Here is a 17,341-nt window from a genome sequence, read left to right on the forward strand (position 1 = left end):
GAAAGAAATCCATATATTGACATTTTCAGCTGTAAACATTATACATCACATATATAATCTTATACACAGTCATTGTCAGTAGAACATTACATAGCTCTTTCAGTTCCCGTTTTCACTTAAACCTCATTCCTTCTCTAAAGCATTATTCTGCATATTTTGTTCCCACAATTCCCTTTTTTTTCTATGTAATTTGAATTTATCATTTTCTAAAGATTCTATTTCCATTTCTTTTATCTATGTTACTATATTAGTACTTTTAATACGGTTGGTTTAGACTTTTATTTCCTTTTTCTAATAATTGCTTTTTTTGACAGCCACCAGAGTTAAACTCAAGAAGGTGTCGTTATGTCTGGGCAATTCAGATCCTGTATCAAAGCTGAAAAAAATAATTTCCTTAGTTACACCAGTTAGTTCACCCAGTATTTCTAGCAGAGTAGAATGCAGTGAATTTTTAAAGTCTGTCAACTCATTATATTCCCCAAAATTGTTCTCAATTTCCTTTTTCTTCCCTATCACACTTCCAACATTTGCAGTCTACCTACAGAACAGTTATTTGGTCTCTGCTTGGGATATAAAAATACCTCTTCAAACACTTCCAAGTAAAAATCCTAAACCAGTCTCTCTTCCCGATCCTTTCCTAGCTCCTCTGATTGACTCCTTTACTTATCTTGCAGTATTTTATATGCTTTGCTAATTATCCCTTTTAACAGTGGCTTCTGTTCTAGATTCAGCTAAAAACTCGATCAGTGCTGGGCTTTCATTTAGGATCCACTTGTTCCTTCCTGTTTTCCTATGCTCTAATATGAATCCTTGATAGGAAAGGCAGTCTCTAGCCTACAGTCCATATGTATTCTTGACTTGTTCCCATTCTGTTACCTTTCCCTGTCTATTTATTTGCATCCAGTACCTTGGTTCTTTTGCCAGTTTTCTCCAGTAAATTCCATCCCCCTCTTACATATTATTTGTACCCCTAATTGCAGTCATTCCTATTAGGAGAATCTCTTTTCTCTATTCCTGTGTTGGCTTAGTTCTTAGAATACTTTCTGCTACTTTATGAATGTAATATTCTGTATGGCTATTATTATTCTCCTTAAGGATCAGCATTCAAAATCCCAGTCTGTCCTTATTTTTTCATTCACCCCCCCCCCCCACCATTTCATCATCATCCCTTTCCACTTTGAATTATAGCTTTCTGATTATGCTATGTATAGGACGTTTAACTGTGTTGCTCTAAAATAATCTTTTCATATCACGTAATGTCAAACCACCTTGCACTATTGGAAGGATCAACTTATCCCACTTGACCCTTGCCGTCTCCCCCTCCCAGATATAAACCTTCAATTATTTAATAACTGCTATCCACAGCTTCTTCTGTAGTTGATAAAAATATGCCTGACCTGTGTGTAAAACTAAAGGGACATTAAAAAATTTTCACTGCATGTATCTTCCTTATCCATATCTATATAAAACAGCATCCAATTTCTCAGTTTTTGTATTTTGTTGGGTTTAGTCTCTTACCACTTAGCTGCCGTAACAGAATCCTTTCTAACCCATACTCCTAAGTACTTCATTTTATCATGTCTCCATAAATATGGGTATTGCTGATCCAGTTCATGGGTGGGTATGTAGTTTACCGCTATTGCCTTTGTTTTGTGTTCATTCATTTTGTATCACAAAAAGACTTGAAACTGTCCTAGAATTTTCCACAACGCTGAAATGTCGTTTTCTGGTTTTATCCAGTACAAAATAATATCTTCAAATAAAGCCAGCTTTTCTTGATTACAATACCAGTTTATATCCTTTCCCATATTTTTTTTGCCAATAGTTCTGAATATAATGCAAGTTAAAGGGGAGGAGGACATCCCTGCCTGGTTCCTCTGTTGAAGCAGAATTTATCGAAGAGGAACCCCCCACTTTAATTTTCATCTCCGATCCCTCATATATCCTCCTAATTAGCCTTATCATTGTGTCTGGGAATGCAGATGCTTCCATTTCCGTACTAATAAAAATCCTAGCTTACTCTGTCGAATGCTTTTTTTTAATCAAGACTCACCAACAATTGGGGTATTTTCTTACATTCTGCTTCCTTTTGGATTATCACAAAATAAAACAAAAAATAAAAACACCACCAACGCTGAGTTAATCCACACACGAAAATGAAGGAACTGCTTAATAAACAACTAAACGCTTTCTCCCTGTAACCTCAGGGCATCATCAGAGTAACTTAGACATAATAAAGCACTTCATTTATACAACAAGAAAAATGCAACACGCCCACAAATCTAATAAGTCAATAAATTAATTGAATAACCAGTGTGATTAATAATTAAGTTAAAAACACTCTAAAAACATTGTGCAAAAAAATAATATATATATATATATATATATATATATATATATATACTCATCATCCCTACAGTGATGTAATAAAATAGTATTAATAACTGCTAGCATTTCTAAAAACATTCCTAAAACACATTCTTCACAAAATAATTGATTGCCAGTCCCACCTAACTTCTACTAGTAAATACTTGTCTATAGTCAGTAAAATACAGTCAAATTTGTAATGCTCTTAGTTTCAGAACTGAACTTAATGACACATTTTCATTAATACCTGGGGATGTCGTGGCATTAGTGCTCAGTTGCCATTCCAACTCCATTTTCTCTAAATATAAATTCAAATCACCTTCCCTACCTTGATCAAATACTCTGTCAATAACAAAGAAAATAAATTTGTTAAACCCCAAACATTTCACAGAATGTTCATAAAGTGCACTTTCTTTTTAATGTCCCTTTGGATTATCATTGTTCTGTTAATTTTGTCAAATGTTTGTTTCCCCTACACAAAAGCACATTGATCCATATCTATCAACACCTTTACCATTACTTTTAACCTTTATAGACATAAACACTTTGTAGTCATGGTTTAGAATTCAAATGGACCTATATAAAGTTGGATCCTAATGGGTCTTAGCTGTTGTGACTATAGTACCTAAAGATGGTTTTCTTCCAGGTTGTTGGTGCTTCTCCTTCTTTTAAAATACTGTTAAACAAAACCTTCCAGATCTTTATCACTTTCTTCCCTCATAGCTTCCAAACTTCTACAGGAATACCATCAGTTCCTGGAGACTTTCCTGTTGATTGGCTCATCTCCTTCTGTCCTGTTAATAGTTGAGCCTCATCTACCTCTAACCTTGGCATATTCAATTATTCCATAAATATATCCATTTATATGTTTTCTTGATTTCCAGATATCTCTGCTTCATACAGATGTTCATAAAATTTCCAAAATATTTCTAACACGTCTTCAGAATCTCTGGTTATTTTCTGTGTTAAAAGCTCCCTGTGCTTGGCAACAGCCCTTTCTGCTTTGTTACCTGAGCCATTGTGCTAAAAGCTGTTGTATTTTGGAGTTATTAAAAAAAAAAAAAAAAAAAAAAAACAGTTGCTAAACAGCAATCCTTCTAAACTCATGCATATTATCGAGGTGGTTCCTTATTTTCTCTTTAGCATTCTGCAGTTGGCTCTTCCTCTTGTTCTGTGAGATTCCCCCTATTTTGCAGTAGTTTAACCTTTGCCATCTATCTAAATAATTGTTGCTTCTTAACCATATCTCCCTTTCTTTTATTTCCACCCTATTTTTTAAACTCCACTTTAATTTTATCCTGTTCCCTAGCTATATTTTCAGAAGAAATGTCTGTCTTCTCTAATAGCTCCTGAAATATTTCCACTACTCATTCCTTAAACAGCTCTCTTTTCAACAGATAGGTGGGAAAGCACAAGTTATTGGCATGTGATATGAAATAGTTATTGGGTACGTATCAAGACCTTCAAATAAATGCACATGTTCCTGTGAATTTTTTTTTTTATCTTGGGGAATAATATGTAAAGTCACTCTGAACTCTTAGTACTGAATTCACATCTTCCATGCCAGATATTTTCTTAAATTTCTTCAAAAATCTACCCTTTGTTTTCCCTTCAGCCCCCCCCCCCCAGCACATCTTCACTAATGCAGATCACATTCCAGTCCCTACCCATTAAGTAATATTCCTTGCTGAAAGCCGATGATTTCTCCCAGAATTTTCTTAAGCACCATTATAACAATTAGAGAGATTACTGTTAAGCAATTTTTTATAACAACTCTAGAGCACAAAACGTTTTGCACAAAGACTCTGGCTACAGAAAGTAGAAAGGGCTGTCGCCATGCTTAGGGAGCCTATAGCAAGGAAGATAACGAGATCCCTGTACAAGTATTAGAAATATTTCAGAAATTCTATGAAAGTTTGTCTAAAGCAGTAAAATATGGAAGTCAAGAAAAAGTACGAATGGAAATGTTTATCGAAGAATTAAATATGCCAAGGTTAGAGGTAGTTTATGCTCAATTATTAACAGGATGGGAAGAGACGAGATAAAAATGGTGATGTATAACCAATGTACAGGAAAGCCCATGAGAATAAATAGTATTCCTGTGGAAGCTAGGAGGAAAAAAACTGATGAAGATCTGGAAGGTTTTGTTTAACAGTATTTTAAGAAGAGGAGGAGGAGGAGAAGTACCAACATCCTGGAAGAAAGTGGTGGTATCTGTAATACCTAAAGAGGGTAAAGATCCATCTGATCCAGCTTCATACAGGCCCCCATTTTAATACTGAATCATGATTATAAAGTGTTTATGTCTGTAATGGCTAAAAGAGTGGTAAAAGTGATGCCAGAATTGATAGATATGGATCACTGTGGTTTTGTGGAGGGGAGACAAACATTTGATAACATTAACAGAACATTGATCAAGAGGGAGGCAGAATGTAAGAAAACACCATTGTTGTTGTTGGGTCTTAATACAGAGAAAGCTGGCACTTTATGAGCAGAGCAATGGAAGCATTTTCATTCCCTGATAAAATTATAAGGTTGGTTAGGAGGGTATATGAGGGATCGGAGGCAAAAAATAAAGTTGGCGTGGTCCTCTCTGATAATTTATGCTTGAGCAGTGGAACCAGGCAGGGGTGTCCTCTCTCCCCTTTGTTGTTTGCATTATATTTAGAACCATTGGCAAAGAAAATAAGGGACTCAGAAATTCAAGGATATAATTGGTATGGTAGTCAACAAAAGCTGGCTGAATTCGCAGATGATATTATTTTATACCTGGCAAAACCAGAAAGGGACATTACAGTGTTGTGGAACATTTTGAGATAATTTAAAATCTTTTCGGGATACTAAATTAATGAAGCTAAAACAAAAGCAGTAGAGGCACATTATGTACCCACATACGAATTGTTTCAGCAATATCCATATTTATGGGGACATACTAAAATAAAGTATTTAGGAGTATGGATTAAAAATGATTCTGGTATGCCATCTAAGGATATGTGGGAAGAAACTAAACGGATAATACAAAAAACCCCCAGATAATATAAAAACTGAGAAAATGGAAACTCTGTTATATGGATATTGATAATAAGATACAAGCAGTTAAAATGTTTTTGGTCCCTTCAGTCGTAGGTCAGGCATATTGTTATCAACCAGAGGAGAAGTTGTAGATAGCAATCAATAAAGAGCTATGGCGGGGAGGGGAAGGCTGCAACAGTCAAGTGGGATAAGCTGATTATTCCAGTAGAACAAGGCAGACAGGGATTACCTGATTTGAAGGGATATTTCATAGCAACACAGCTAAGGCTTCTATACATAGCACAAGCAGAAAATTACGTATAATTCAAAATGAAGAGGGATGATAATGTAATGGGGGAAAGCTCAAGAAACAAGGAGAGACTGGGATTTTGGATGCAGACCTTTAAGGAGAGTACCAGTAATCATACAGAATATTATATTCATAAAGTAGCAGAAAGTATTATAAGAACTAAGCCAACATGGGAATGGAGAAGGGAGGTCTTGCCAATAGGGATGCCTGCAGTTAGGGATATAGGCAAGAGGGGGCTGGACTTTACTGAATAAAACTGACAAAGGAACCAAGGCACTGGGAGCAAGTAACTAGAGAGGAAAATGTAATAAAATGGGAAGACACTAAGAATTTATTTGGACTGCAGGTTAGAGATTGTCTTCCCTTTCAAGGATTGATATCCGAGTATAGGCAAAGAGAAAGAAATAGGGGGCTTCTAAACAAAAGACCAGCACTGGTAGAGATTTTAGTAGAATCTAGAGCAGAAGCTGATGTTAAAAAAGGAATAATTTAAGCATATTAAATATTGCATGATAACTATAAGAATCAATCAGAAGAGGTTAGAAAAGATTGGGAAGAGGGATTGGATAAGAAATTCACAACGAAACAATGGGGGATATTTGTATATCTACCAAATATGGGTATTTTTATACTCCAAGATACTCCAAAGAATTCTTCCTCAGGGAGACAGCAAATGTTGGAGGTGTGGTGGGGAAGAAAGAGCTAACTGGGAACGTATTTCCTGGGAGTGTAATGAGACAGCACACTTTAAAGATTCCTTACTGCTTTGTCAGAGATACTGGGTGAGCAAATTGGTGTAACTAAGGAAATGATTTTTTGAGCTATGATACAGAATCAGAATTGCCTAGAAATAGTAAAGCATTGATGAATCTAATTATGGTGGCTGCCAAAAAAAAGTAATTACTTGAATATGGAAATGAAAACCTAAACTTACTTTACTAGAAGTAGTGAATATAGTTAACAGAGGTAAAACAACTGGAACAGGGATCTTTAAAAAAAAGTAGGTGCAAATTACATAGGAAAAAAATGTGAATTGTGGCAACATTACAAGCAGAGGAGGAATGAGGTTTAAAAGAAGGCAGGATTTGAATGAGCTATGTAATGTCTGACTGAAATGACTGGATATATTATAGGTGATTGTATAATGTTTGCAACTACAACTGTGTCAACTTGGTTTGTGATGTATAATGTTTGCAAGGAGAATTGTCTCAAGATGGTTTGTTTTCATTTATATAAATGTAAGGTTTTTATGTCATATGTGATAATTTAATAAAATAAAGCTGATCTATAAGTACAGTCTGTGATGACCAGAAGCTAAATGTAGGGGACCAAGGAGCCCTCATGGCTGTCCTAGATAATGCCCCACTTTGGGTAGCACTTGCCCTCACCACTTGTTTCTGAGAGGTGTGTATAGGGGTTGGTAAAAATGGGTTCAAAAGTTATTGGAGAAAGACTCGATTGATATATTGCAGTTCTGAGGATGGTGGAAGTTGCACAGATATGAATGTTCTCTATTCTGAAAGCTACTTAATGCTTATAGAAATGTTTGTGGTGAAGTGTTTTTTTTTGTTAGGCTGTGGAGTGGTAGGCATCCCTCACCAATCTGCTGGTAAATCTTCCCATTCTGCAGCTGAAACCTTCAAAGATGAAGGCTGAGAAGTTCTCCTCAATTCCAAAGTGATGTAAGGCTTCCTTGCACCCTGGAGATGACACCACATCAGTCAGAAATTGAGAGCATTATTCCTAGCCCTAAGGCAGTGGAGACATTGCTGCACTGGGGCTTTTCCTCATCTGATCATGCAACACACTTGTCTTTTATCATTTAAACAGTCAAGAGAGCACAAGGTCAATCCCCTCTGTATATAGACAATAGAGGGTGGCAACAGTTTCTCAGCAGGGAAAAGCTGTCATAGTCCCTGGTTATTAAATACAATCTGATGAAGCTGTTAAATTCAGAAGCTGCATCTGATCACTGTCTTCTGTAGGTGATGCACTTTTGGAGAGTATTAGGTTTGCCTTGTAGAGAAAAGCAGTTCCTTACCCTAGTCAGTTTGGTTAAACTAGCCAAAGAGGAGGGTAGTGGTGGATGTATTCTCCATCCCAGTGTTTGGAAGATTTTTGTACACATTCCTACTATTTCTGTTGATTTCATATTTCCTCTGAAAAATGAATGCTAAATGGCATGGAAGTACGTTTCTTAAAACATCCTGTTTCTAGTGAGAATTATTGTTGCACTTTGGATCTCAGACTTTCAGAATGTCAGGATTATGGCACTTATCTGATGTTCATCGTGTTTCATTGTTGCAGTCATTACACTTGGATTATCCTGCTGGCAGGCAACCCGCAGTCGGCCTGAATTCCAAAGTCCTGGTCCCGTGTCAGTTGCTGGCGCCTCTTCCCTGACGTCAGTGCACCAGGGGTATAAAACATGCAGCCGACGCCATTTTCTTCAGTCTTTCAGTTCGCAAGTGCCGGTCGCCGACTCCTGAGATTTTCGAAATCGAATTTCAGATCCAAAGTCTTCAATAAAGCTAAGTACCCCGTTGGGGAAACTTTTTTCTTTCTCCAGACCGATGTCAGAAAAAGTTAACAATTGTATTTCTTGTGGGAAGCAAATACCTCATAAGGATTTCCACTCTTACTGTATTCCTTGCCTATGCCCTGACCATGACGTTGCTAGTTGTCGGTTTTGTGCTAGATTTAACCAATGCACTGTTAAGCGTCGGTACGATTTTGCTTTTCATTACTTTGGTAGAAGGTTTAACTACATAATGCCATCGGAACAACCAATGACCGGAATTCATAAAAAATGCAAGGATAAAGACAAGGACAAACATCCGAGGTCCAAAACCGACGACGAAGCCTCTTCTAGGCCATTTGCCGGTTCGCCGGTGCTCAGTGAGGCGCTTTCGCAGCCCCTGACTCCCGCTACCTCAGAGCCACAGGCCGCCTCCGACTCCCACGTGGAGACAGCTAGGCCTTTGGATACTCAAGGTATTGGTCCTTCGGAAATTAATACCTCAGATGGGCCCGGAGCCGCTGAGCAGGCATTGGCTTCTGAGGGTGTCTTCAGACCTACACAACTTTATATAAAGCCTACTTCAACATCCAAGACAAAGTCTAAAACAGTTTTAAAGACAATGAAACCAGTACAGCATTCTCCAGGACAGGCTTCTATGCCTTAGAAACAGATGCTCAAAATGGCCGAAGACTTAATTACTTTGATCAGGGGTTCCCATCCCCCTCCTGATAAGAGGCCTAGGCAAGACACTGAATATGATTCCTCTGATCAGGTTTCATTTCCTCTGATTCCTCTTCTGATCAGGGATATTCTGTTCCTCCCTATGAGGATTCTGATGCTGAAGATTCTATTCCTTCAGCTTCTCCTCCGGAGGACTATTCTTTTGGGGAAACCCTGCATACCATGAGGGAGCATTTCCATTGGGAGAGCCAGGATTTTTCCGATTCTAAGAAAAGACTTAGAGACTTTCTTTTACTTCCTCAGCGCAGACCTCTTGCAATTCCCCCTGTTCTAGACATAGTAGACGATGTTTTCTCAGAGTCTGGCCTGTCTCCAGACTCTTTACCTCCTGCCCCTGTCAAGCCAGACAGATACATAAATTTCTTTACAAAAACCCTGCTGCTGACGCAGAAACTATCTCACAAGGTCCCAAAAGGGTCAAGGCTGCTTCTGGCAAAAACCCTGTCCCCTCAGACAGGGATTCTAGGGCTTTGGACAGATGGGGGAAAAAAGTTTACACTTCTGCTACCTTGGCTGCAAGGGCTTTAAATTGTCAGTTTCATATACTCCGATATCAGCAATATTTAATGTCTTTGTTAATACAAAAAATGTTGACAAATTCTGAATGTACTGAGAACAAAGATTTGCAGGATTTATTGCATGCAGCTGAACAGGTGGGAAAACATACTTTGCAATGTGGCTATGATTCACTGGAGGCCTCATGCAGGGCTGCTGTTACATGTTTTGTTATTAAAAGGTATGCTTAGTTAAAGGAACAGAATCTGCCTGATCATGTTAAAGCAAAATTATTGGATGCTCCATTACAGCATGATACTTTGTTTGGTGTTAAGGCAGAGGAGGTGTTAAAGAAAATGGAGGATAAGGCAAAATCTATGCAGACAGTAAAGGATTTCTTACAGGTACAGCCACCCAGATTTAGCGGGAACTGGCCCTCTAAGAATTGGTCCTTTCCAGTGTCAGACAGACCACAAAGAGGCAGATTCAGATGCCCTAGAGGTAGGCAACAGCCCCAGGGCTCATACAGGCCCAAACAATGGGGTGCTCCTACCTCCAAAAGCGGAGAAGACAAATCACAGCTTTATAGAAAACAGTCCCAATGACTTCCCTCTGCCAATGCCAAGCACTTATTTTTTGGCAACACCCTTAGGGGGAAAACTAACACTTTTTTCACAAAACTGGCAATATAGTCTCTCAGGGCTACAGGTTCCACTTTCACACCCTTCCAAAGGCAAAAGGTATGCCAGACCTACCACGCAATCAATGGCAAGAGACACAAAAACAAGTTTCATCCCTCATGGACATGGGGTCTATTCAGCCAGTGCCACAACAACAGCAGGGACAAGGATTTTACTCAAGACTTTTCTTAGTACCAAGAAAGGACAAAGCCTGGAGACCAATTCTGGACCTGTCTATACTAAATACTTTCCTGGACGTTCCAAAATTCAGAATGTTGACTCTACAACAGCTTCTGCCCATGCTGGACAAGAAGGCTTGGCTTGTAACTTTGTACCTCAAAGAGCATACCTGCATGTCCCAGTCAGACAAACTTGCAGAAGATACCTCAGATTCATAGCTGGCTCAATGCACTACCATTTCTCTGCACTGCTGCCCTTTGGCTTATCTACTGCGCCCAGGGTCTTCACAAAATGCCTGGCACCAGTAATTGCATTTTGAAGAGGAATTCATATATATCCCTACTTGGACGACTGCCTTATTCAAGCAAAGGACAAAGATACTCTACTACAGCATCTGGCGTTTGTAAAAAGATTACTAATTTTCCAAGGGTACACAGTAAACGAAAAGAAATCAAAACTAGTGCCCTCTCAAGAGATAATATTCCTGGGTGCAAGCTTAAATACAACTGCCCAGATGGCTTCTCTCATGCCAGACAAAGGCATCTGACTTCTTACTTCAAAGACATGGCAACAAAGACCCAGTAATCTGCAAGAAAAATTCTGCAGGCTCTGGGCTACATGGCATCCTGCATTCTACTAATACCATATGCAAGACTGCATATGAGGAAACTACAATGGTATCTAAAAAGTGTTTGGACTCAACATTGCCAAAGCCTGGAAACAATAATCACTCTCATACCCTGCCTGCAACAGGAATTTCAATGGTGGGCACAGGCCTGTCACCACAACAAGGGACAGCCATTCACCATACCCACTGCCAGGCAGACACTAACAACAGATGCATCAGATTATACCTGGGGGGCGCACATGGCAGGAAAATGTATTCAAGGCACATGGCCCACAAACCAAATGCATCTTCATATCAATCAAAAAGAGATGCTAGCAGTACAAAATGCCCTGACAGCCTTCAAGGACCTACTTCATCCAGGACAACTACTGATAAAGACAAACAATACTACAGTCATGTGGTACATAAACAAGCAAGGGGGCACACATTCTTACCCCCTCTGCAGGCAAGCCATGACTTTGTGGAACACAGCATTGACTTATCAAGTACATCTGCAAGCACAATTCCTGCCAGGAAAGACAAATACTTTGGCAGAAGAACTAAGCAGAAACCTCATGGATCCCCACGAGTGGAAACTGGATCCATAAATCTTCAACATGATAACAGGGAAATGGGGATGCCCAGACATAGATCTATTCGCCTCCCCTCACAACTGCCAGCTACAGAGATTCTGCACTTGGACTTATCACAAGCAAGCATGGAAAGTGGAGCCCTTTCATTCAGCTGGAAAGCCCTTACAGTATATGCCTTCCCTCCTCTGCCTCTCCTCTCCAAGGTACTCCTAAAGGTCAGACAAGAGAAGCCAAAAATGATACTGATTGCCCCAGACTGGCCACACCAGCACTGGTACCCAATCCTAAAGAGCTTGTCTCAAGGCCCAGCCTGGACATTGCCTCTAATACCTCATTTGCTGACCCAACAGAACAACCATATCCTGTACAGCCAACTCAGAACCCTAAATCTGGCTGCATGGCGGATAATGTAATAATTCAGAACACACCTCTCTAAAGCAGTTTTGGTTGTTATTTTGGAGGCCAGGAGGCCCAGCACCAGAAACTCTTGTGTAGAAAAATGGAAGAGAGTCTCTGCTTGGGACCAAGCACAGGGAATTGACTCGCATGAACCAAATATTCCTCAGATTTTACAATACCTTACTGAGATGCTGGTCAAAGGCCTATCCATCTCATCAGTTATTGTGTATTTAATTAAGGTAAAGGTGATTAAGCTGCTTATATGGAGAGTCAAGGAGAGCAACCTCCCTCCAAACAAGTGCATCACTGTGAAGACTTCCTTCACAATGATGCACCTCAGACCTTTTTTGGGGGGAGGCTGATAAACTGGATCAAACCTAACAATTATTTTAAATGATTCCTGTTTGTTGTATCAACCCCTCATTCCTAGCTTCCATCCTCTCCATTCAACCTTCAGTTTCGTTTGGGGGTATAGGTGCTCAAGTGAAGCACCTTTGCAGCATAATCACTTCAAACAAAGTTGAAAGATGCTTTGAAATCAGGTGACAGTCTTGTCTCCTTCGTGGAAGATGGAATCAGGTTCTTGGTGGGTAAACGGAACGTTTAGTTTGTTCTCTTGCCATTTGGTCTTGTGTAACTACTCCTATGACACTTTACAAAGTGGTAGCCCGTAGTGATAGCAGATGACAAATCATGCAGATCTGATTACAGCTAGATAACTTTACCATTTAGGTGTACTGTCTACAACAGTATCTAGTCTCATGGTGGTCAGTTTGTTTTTTTTCTCCCTAGACTGCACTAGAAATAAAAGGAAATCAGATTTGATACCAGAACAACCTAAGTCTTCTGGATGCAGTATTTGATGTGGCTTAGGAGCGAATTTGTCTTTGTTTTGACTCATAATTCATAAACTGATCCCCTTATTTCACTGGACAGTGTCCCAGATGATATCATGAAGACATTTCTAGTGCTTGTAAGTCTTATATCAGCCAACATCAAATACTGCATCCAGAAGACTTATACATATACATACATACAGCTGTACTTGCTGTTACAGATGATGCAGTAGCCAGCTAAGCCTGTACTCTTTCTGACAGCAGATGCTCTTGGATACAAGATGGAAAGTTCATATCCATATTGTGTCAGAGCATGAAAGTTGGTCCTCTGCACAAAAAAGGATGCATGTTATTTTAAAGAAAGTACAAGCATTTCTGCTGCCATTACTATTACAATTAATTCAGAAAAGTCACTCTAAGAATGTCACAGACGCACTGAACAGCTGTTTGGCACATACGTGGTGGTTTTCCAGAGACAAGTAACATCCTCTGTTTACGACCATAGCCAGGGAGGTAGTACAAATTGACCTGTGACAGATTTTGCTTTTGTGGTAATCCTTTGTGGACACCTTTAGCATTTCTGGCTTGGCTTAATTTAATGGACCTCTTGTTGTGGCTTCTAGTTTTGAAGATCAATTACAAATGGAGTTGAAAGGTGCTTGTAGTGTGTTGTCTGCAGCCGTTTACACACAACTTTATTTCTCAACTTTATTTCATCAGTGCTTAATAAATTGATATGATTAGCTGAAAAAGCAGTGTACAACTTAAAACATCACTTTGCAGGCAGGGCCACTTTATCTAGTGTGTGTGTGTGTGTGTGTGTCTGTAGTTTATGTATCTGTCCCAGTTTGCATACCTTTTTTATTTACTGTATCATAGTTATGAAGAAAAAAAAACACTTCATAATAAAACCAAACAGGCTTTATAGAACTTTTGTTGTTCCCCTGGTGATTGTAAGGGTTTCAAGTTAGGAATGTTGCATTCTGTTTTCTATAGTAACCACATTTTCCTTGTGTTTACAGCTATTTTTCATATAGCCACTTTGATGCCAAACAAAGACTCTGACAGAGGGTGCTGCAATAAGAAGAGACACATTGGGAATGATTTTGTTATTGTGGTTTACAATGATTCTGGTGAAGAGTACAAGCTGGGAACGATCAAGGTACATTCTGCTGCTTCCTGTCTTTTTACTTACAAAGACAAAATAATTATTGTTACATACTTGGTTGGGAAGTGCTCATTAGTCATGGATACCACTGTAGCTGCATACAATTTGGACTTTGATGTGTCATGTTTGTTTTTTATTTATTAATTCTTTAACTGAGTGGGTGGATTGGTCTGAGAACTCTTCGATCACAACCCAGGTACCAAGGAACAGAAGTATAAAGATTTAAAACCCATAGCAAACAATAATCAGTGTATTTACAGAGGATCTGCACATTAGTTTTCCAAAGCTAAGTAACTTATTAGAGTGACAAGTAGTAAGAGCAACTAAGCTGATCTACTACAAAATGAAAATTTAATGATTGTATTAGAAAACGTGACAGTTATAACAAAGAGCACACCATTAACTTGCAGCTTTTTATGACAAAGAAAACACCCTTAACATTTTTCTGTGACTTGAAGATGCAGAGTATCATTAGTTGAAGAGTGGTACCTTATCAGAGTTTCAGAAGGAGGCAGTCTGATTGTAGTATCATTGTAGAATACTAGGTTATCAACCCAAGAGGCCTTTTTTAAGTGTAGGCATGCTTTTCAGTACAAATGGATAGATTTTGGTTCCCATGGGTTTTGTGGGTGTTCGTTTTATATGTGGGCATGGATAGTCAAGCCTTTACGTGCTTTCTTTCTCTAACAGATACATACATACTAGACCAGGGATATATTTTACCATTCACCATCCACTGAACCAAGTTTTACTTGAATAAGTGCAGGTTTAAACTCTGTTTCACATGGATGTGAAGTCTGTTCCAGAGAAGGGGGGAGCCTCTTGATACCTCATCCTGCATGTCCTAATTATGTTTCAGGCAAGGTTCAAGTCCCTAGATCGAATGTTGTTTGACAGATGTGCAATGGGTCCATTAGGGCTGGATCAGGGGATGCTTTGTTGCCCAGGTGTAGGTCACCTTTCAGATGCCTGTAGGGGACTGAATATAAGGAGAAGGCCTTGAGGTGGTCTGCATAGGACTTGTTTTCTACACCATGCACTCTTTCTATGAGAACCCCCTGAGGACAGTCTCTTTGTTGCATGTGGCTGGCCAGGTTCATACCGAAGGGGACATTGTACTCAATGATTGATCGTATGAGAGTGGAGTAGAGGTGAACAATGACGTATTTGGATATAGATGCCTTACCCCTACTTATAAGATCGGATGTGTCTTCCATCCGTTCCTCAATGGATGTGTTTTCTAATCTGATCTGATCTTGTATCCATCTTCGGCCTCTCAAGACTTTGGATCTTAAGCTCAGGCTCCTCCCCTTGCCCATAACCCCTGCAAAATCCAACATTACCTCAGCTCTCATTTGTGGCTCATTAGAGAGACATGGATCTCCTTGCTCAGGCATGGGTGAAAACACATGAGAGTTTTGCATTGTTGACTTTTTTCTCCTATACCACATCTTTTGATTACTAAGTTATTAATGTCTAAATACCTTACCATCCCTGTTATAATTGTTTTATATAGATGTTTATAAGGATTTCTATTTCCTGTCGTACTACACATCATCTTTCCTTTCTAACTTAAAAAAAAATGTATGTTCTATTCTTTTTGATAACCCAGTGGCACTGTCATTATTTTCCTTTTCTCCCTTTTTAGTGAGATTCTAAGTTATGGCTGAGAAACCTTCCAGTTTAAAAAAAATGTGTGACTTGTGGCCACAAGCTATCCAACTTTAATGTACACTCAAAATGTATGTACTGTCTTGGGACTGCACACCTGGTGAAAGTGTGCCATATGCAGGGCCTTTGGCACCTATGCAGTAGTGCAGAGCAAGAGCAAACTTATTCTCAAATAACTTTTCCCTCTCCCCTGTGGGAGAATTGTCCAAATCTTAGCATGTTCATACTGGAGCTTCCCCTTCTAAAAAGTGTGTGGACAAGTCTAAAGGGACAGAGTCAGTAGGCCTAAGGAGAAGACTTGGAAGTCGAGAAAGCATTCCCCAGATTGGTCTTCATCCTCTCTTGTCCTTAGCTCAGTTCCTAAATCTTTCAAGTCTTTGGATCCAGTGCTTTTTTTCTGAAGCCAAACCTTGTAGGATTCAAGACTGTCACTTTCTTGGATCCACGCTTTCCAGATCCGATCACACTTTCTCCAGGAGAGGGTTAGTTATTGGTCATTGAGACATCCTTCCACTGCTTCTTCCGTGCAGTTAGTTTGGTCAACCAGAAGCCTTTCTGAAGTAGATGAGGACTGCAAGTTGAAAAAATTTTTAAGGGGCCGGATTCAATTGGGGGTCCTTCCTGCTCCAGCTGCTGCTGGACTTGGTAGTTGTGTATCTTCCCCTCGTCTGCTAGTCACTCCTATCCCAGTCCATTGGACTTGTGTGTTATGGCTCTGAGCAGTTCCCAGACCTTTAAAAATATCTCTCCAAACCAAGTAGAAGGCAGATGTAACAAGTAATAGTAGCCAGAGAACTCCAATCAAAATGTAAAAAAACTTTTAATAACGTAGCGTAAGCGCTTTCATAACATCAGTTACTTCCTCAGACGCATAAAAACAGTACATAAAAATCACATATATATGCACCAAGGACATGTAGAAAAACCAATCATGTTCCACATATTTCCCTCCATTTTTAAAAAACCTATAAACCAATTAAGATTTAAAGGAACAGCAGTTAAAACAACAAATATGCATGTAAAAAACCCCATACATTAAAACACATTGGTAGATTATTCGGTCATACTATGGAAAAAACTTATATTGATTCATATATACATATATATATATATATATATATACATATATATATACATATATACATATATATATATATATATATATATATATATATATATATATAAATAATACCTACAATTCATCTTTTAATTCCCCTTCCTTTTAACACAGGTTTCAAGTGGACTGTATCATTCAAACCAGAGTCCCTATGGTCTCCCATGCGTAGAATCCATTTTAACTCTTGTGTTTCCATTTTATTAATTATATCTCCTATTCTAGAGCTCTCCTGTATAACTTGCAAAACCTGAAACTTAAATTGATGACTCCCTTCTTCAGTTAATACATGTTTAGCTAGGGTACTGTACTCACATTTCATCCTTGTACAGTAATCACGGTCCCTAATTCTTTCCCTCAACCTGCGATTTGTTTTGCCTATGTAAAACTTAAAGCAGGTGATACAGTGGGCAATATAAACCAGATTTTTTGTGTTGCAATCAGCTTTACACCTTAAGTGCCACAAATATCCACTGTCAGGGTGCCTAAAATATATAGATCCATCTATAAATGAACAATAACTACATTTCCCATATACCAGAGTTCCAAAAAAAAATTTCCCTCTGGTAAAGACAAATCGGATAGCATAACTGCTGCTTTAAATTTAAACCATTCTTAAACGTGTACCTAGGTTTCATGCCAACTAT

At 38.9% G+C, this 17,341-nt stretch overlaps 1 protein-coding gene across 5 annotated transcripts in view; it reads left to right on the forward strand.

Annotated features, from left to right (window-relative positions):
- TSC2 (TSC complex subunit 2) overlaps positions 1-17,341 on the forward strand; it is a 3,048,576-nt gene that overhangs the window by 2,654,848 nt on the left and 376,387 nt on the right. For all 5 annotated transcript variants that reach the window (XM_044089186.1, XM_044089187.1, XM_044089190.1 and 2 more), the window contains one exon: positions 13,764-13,903. In XM_044089186.1, coding sequence (XP_043945121.1) covers positions 13,764-13,903 — 140 coding nt within the window. The remainder of the gene's footprint in view (positions 1-13,763; positions 13,904-17,341) is intronic.

This window comes from Protopterus annectens, chromosome 12.part0, assembly GCF_019279795.1.
Source record: "Protopterus annectens isolate FY-2018-M chromosome 12.part0, PAN1.0, whole genome shotgun sequence".
In the NCBI taxonomy this organism is placed as follows: Eukaryota; Metazoa; Chordata; order Ceratodontiformes; family Protopteridae; genus Protopterus; species Protopterus annectens.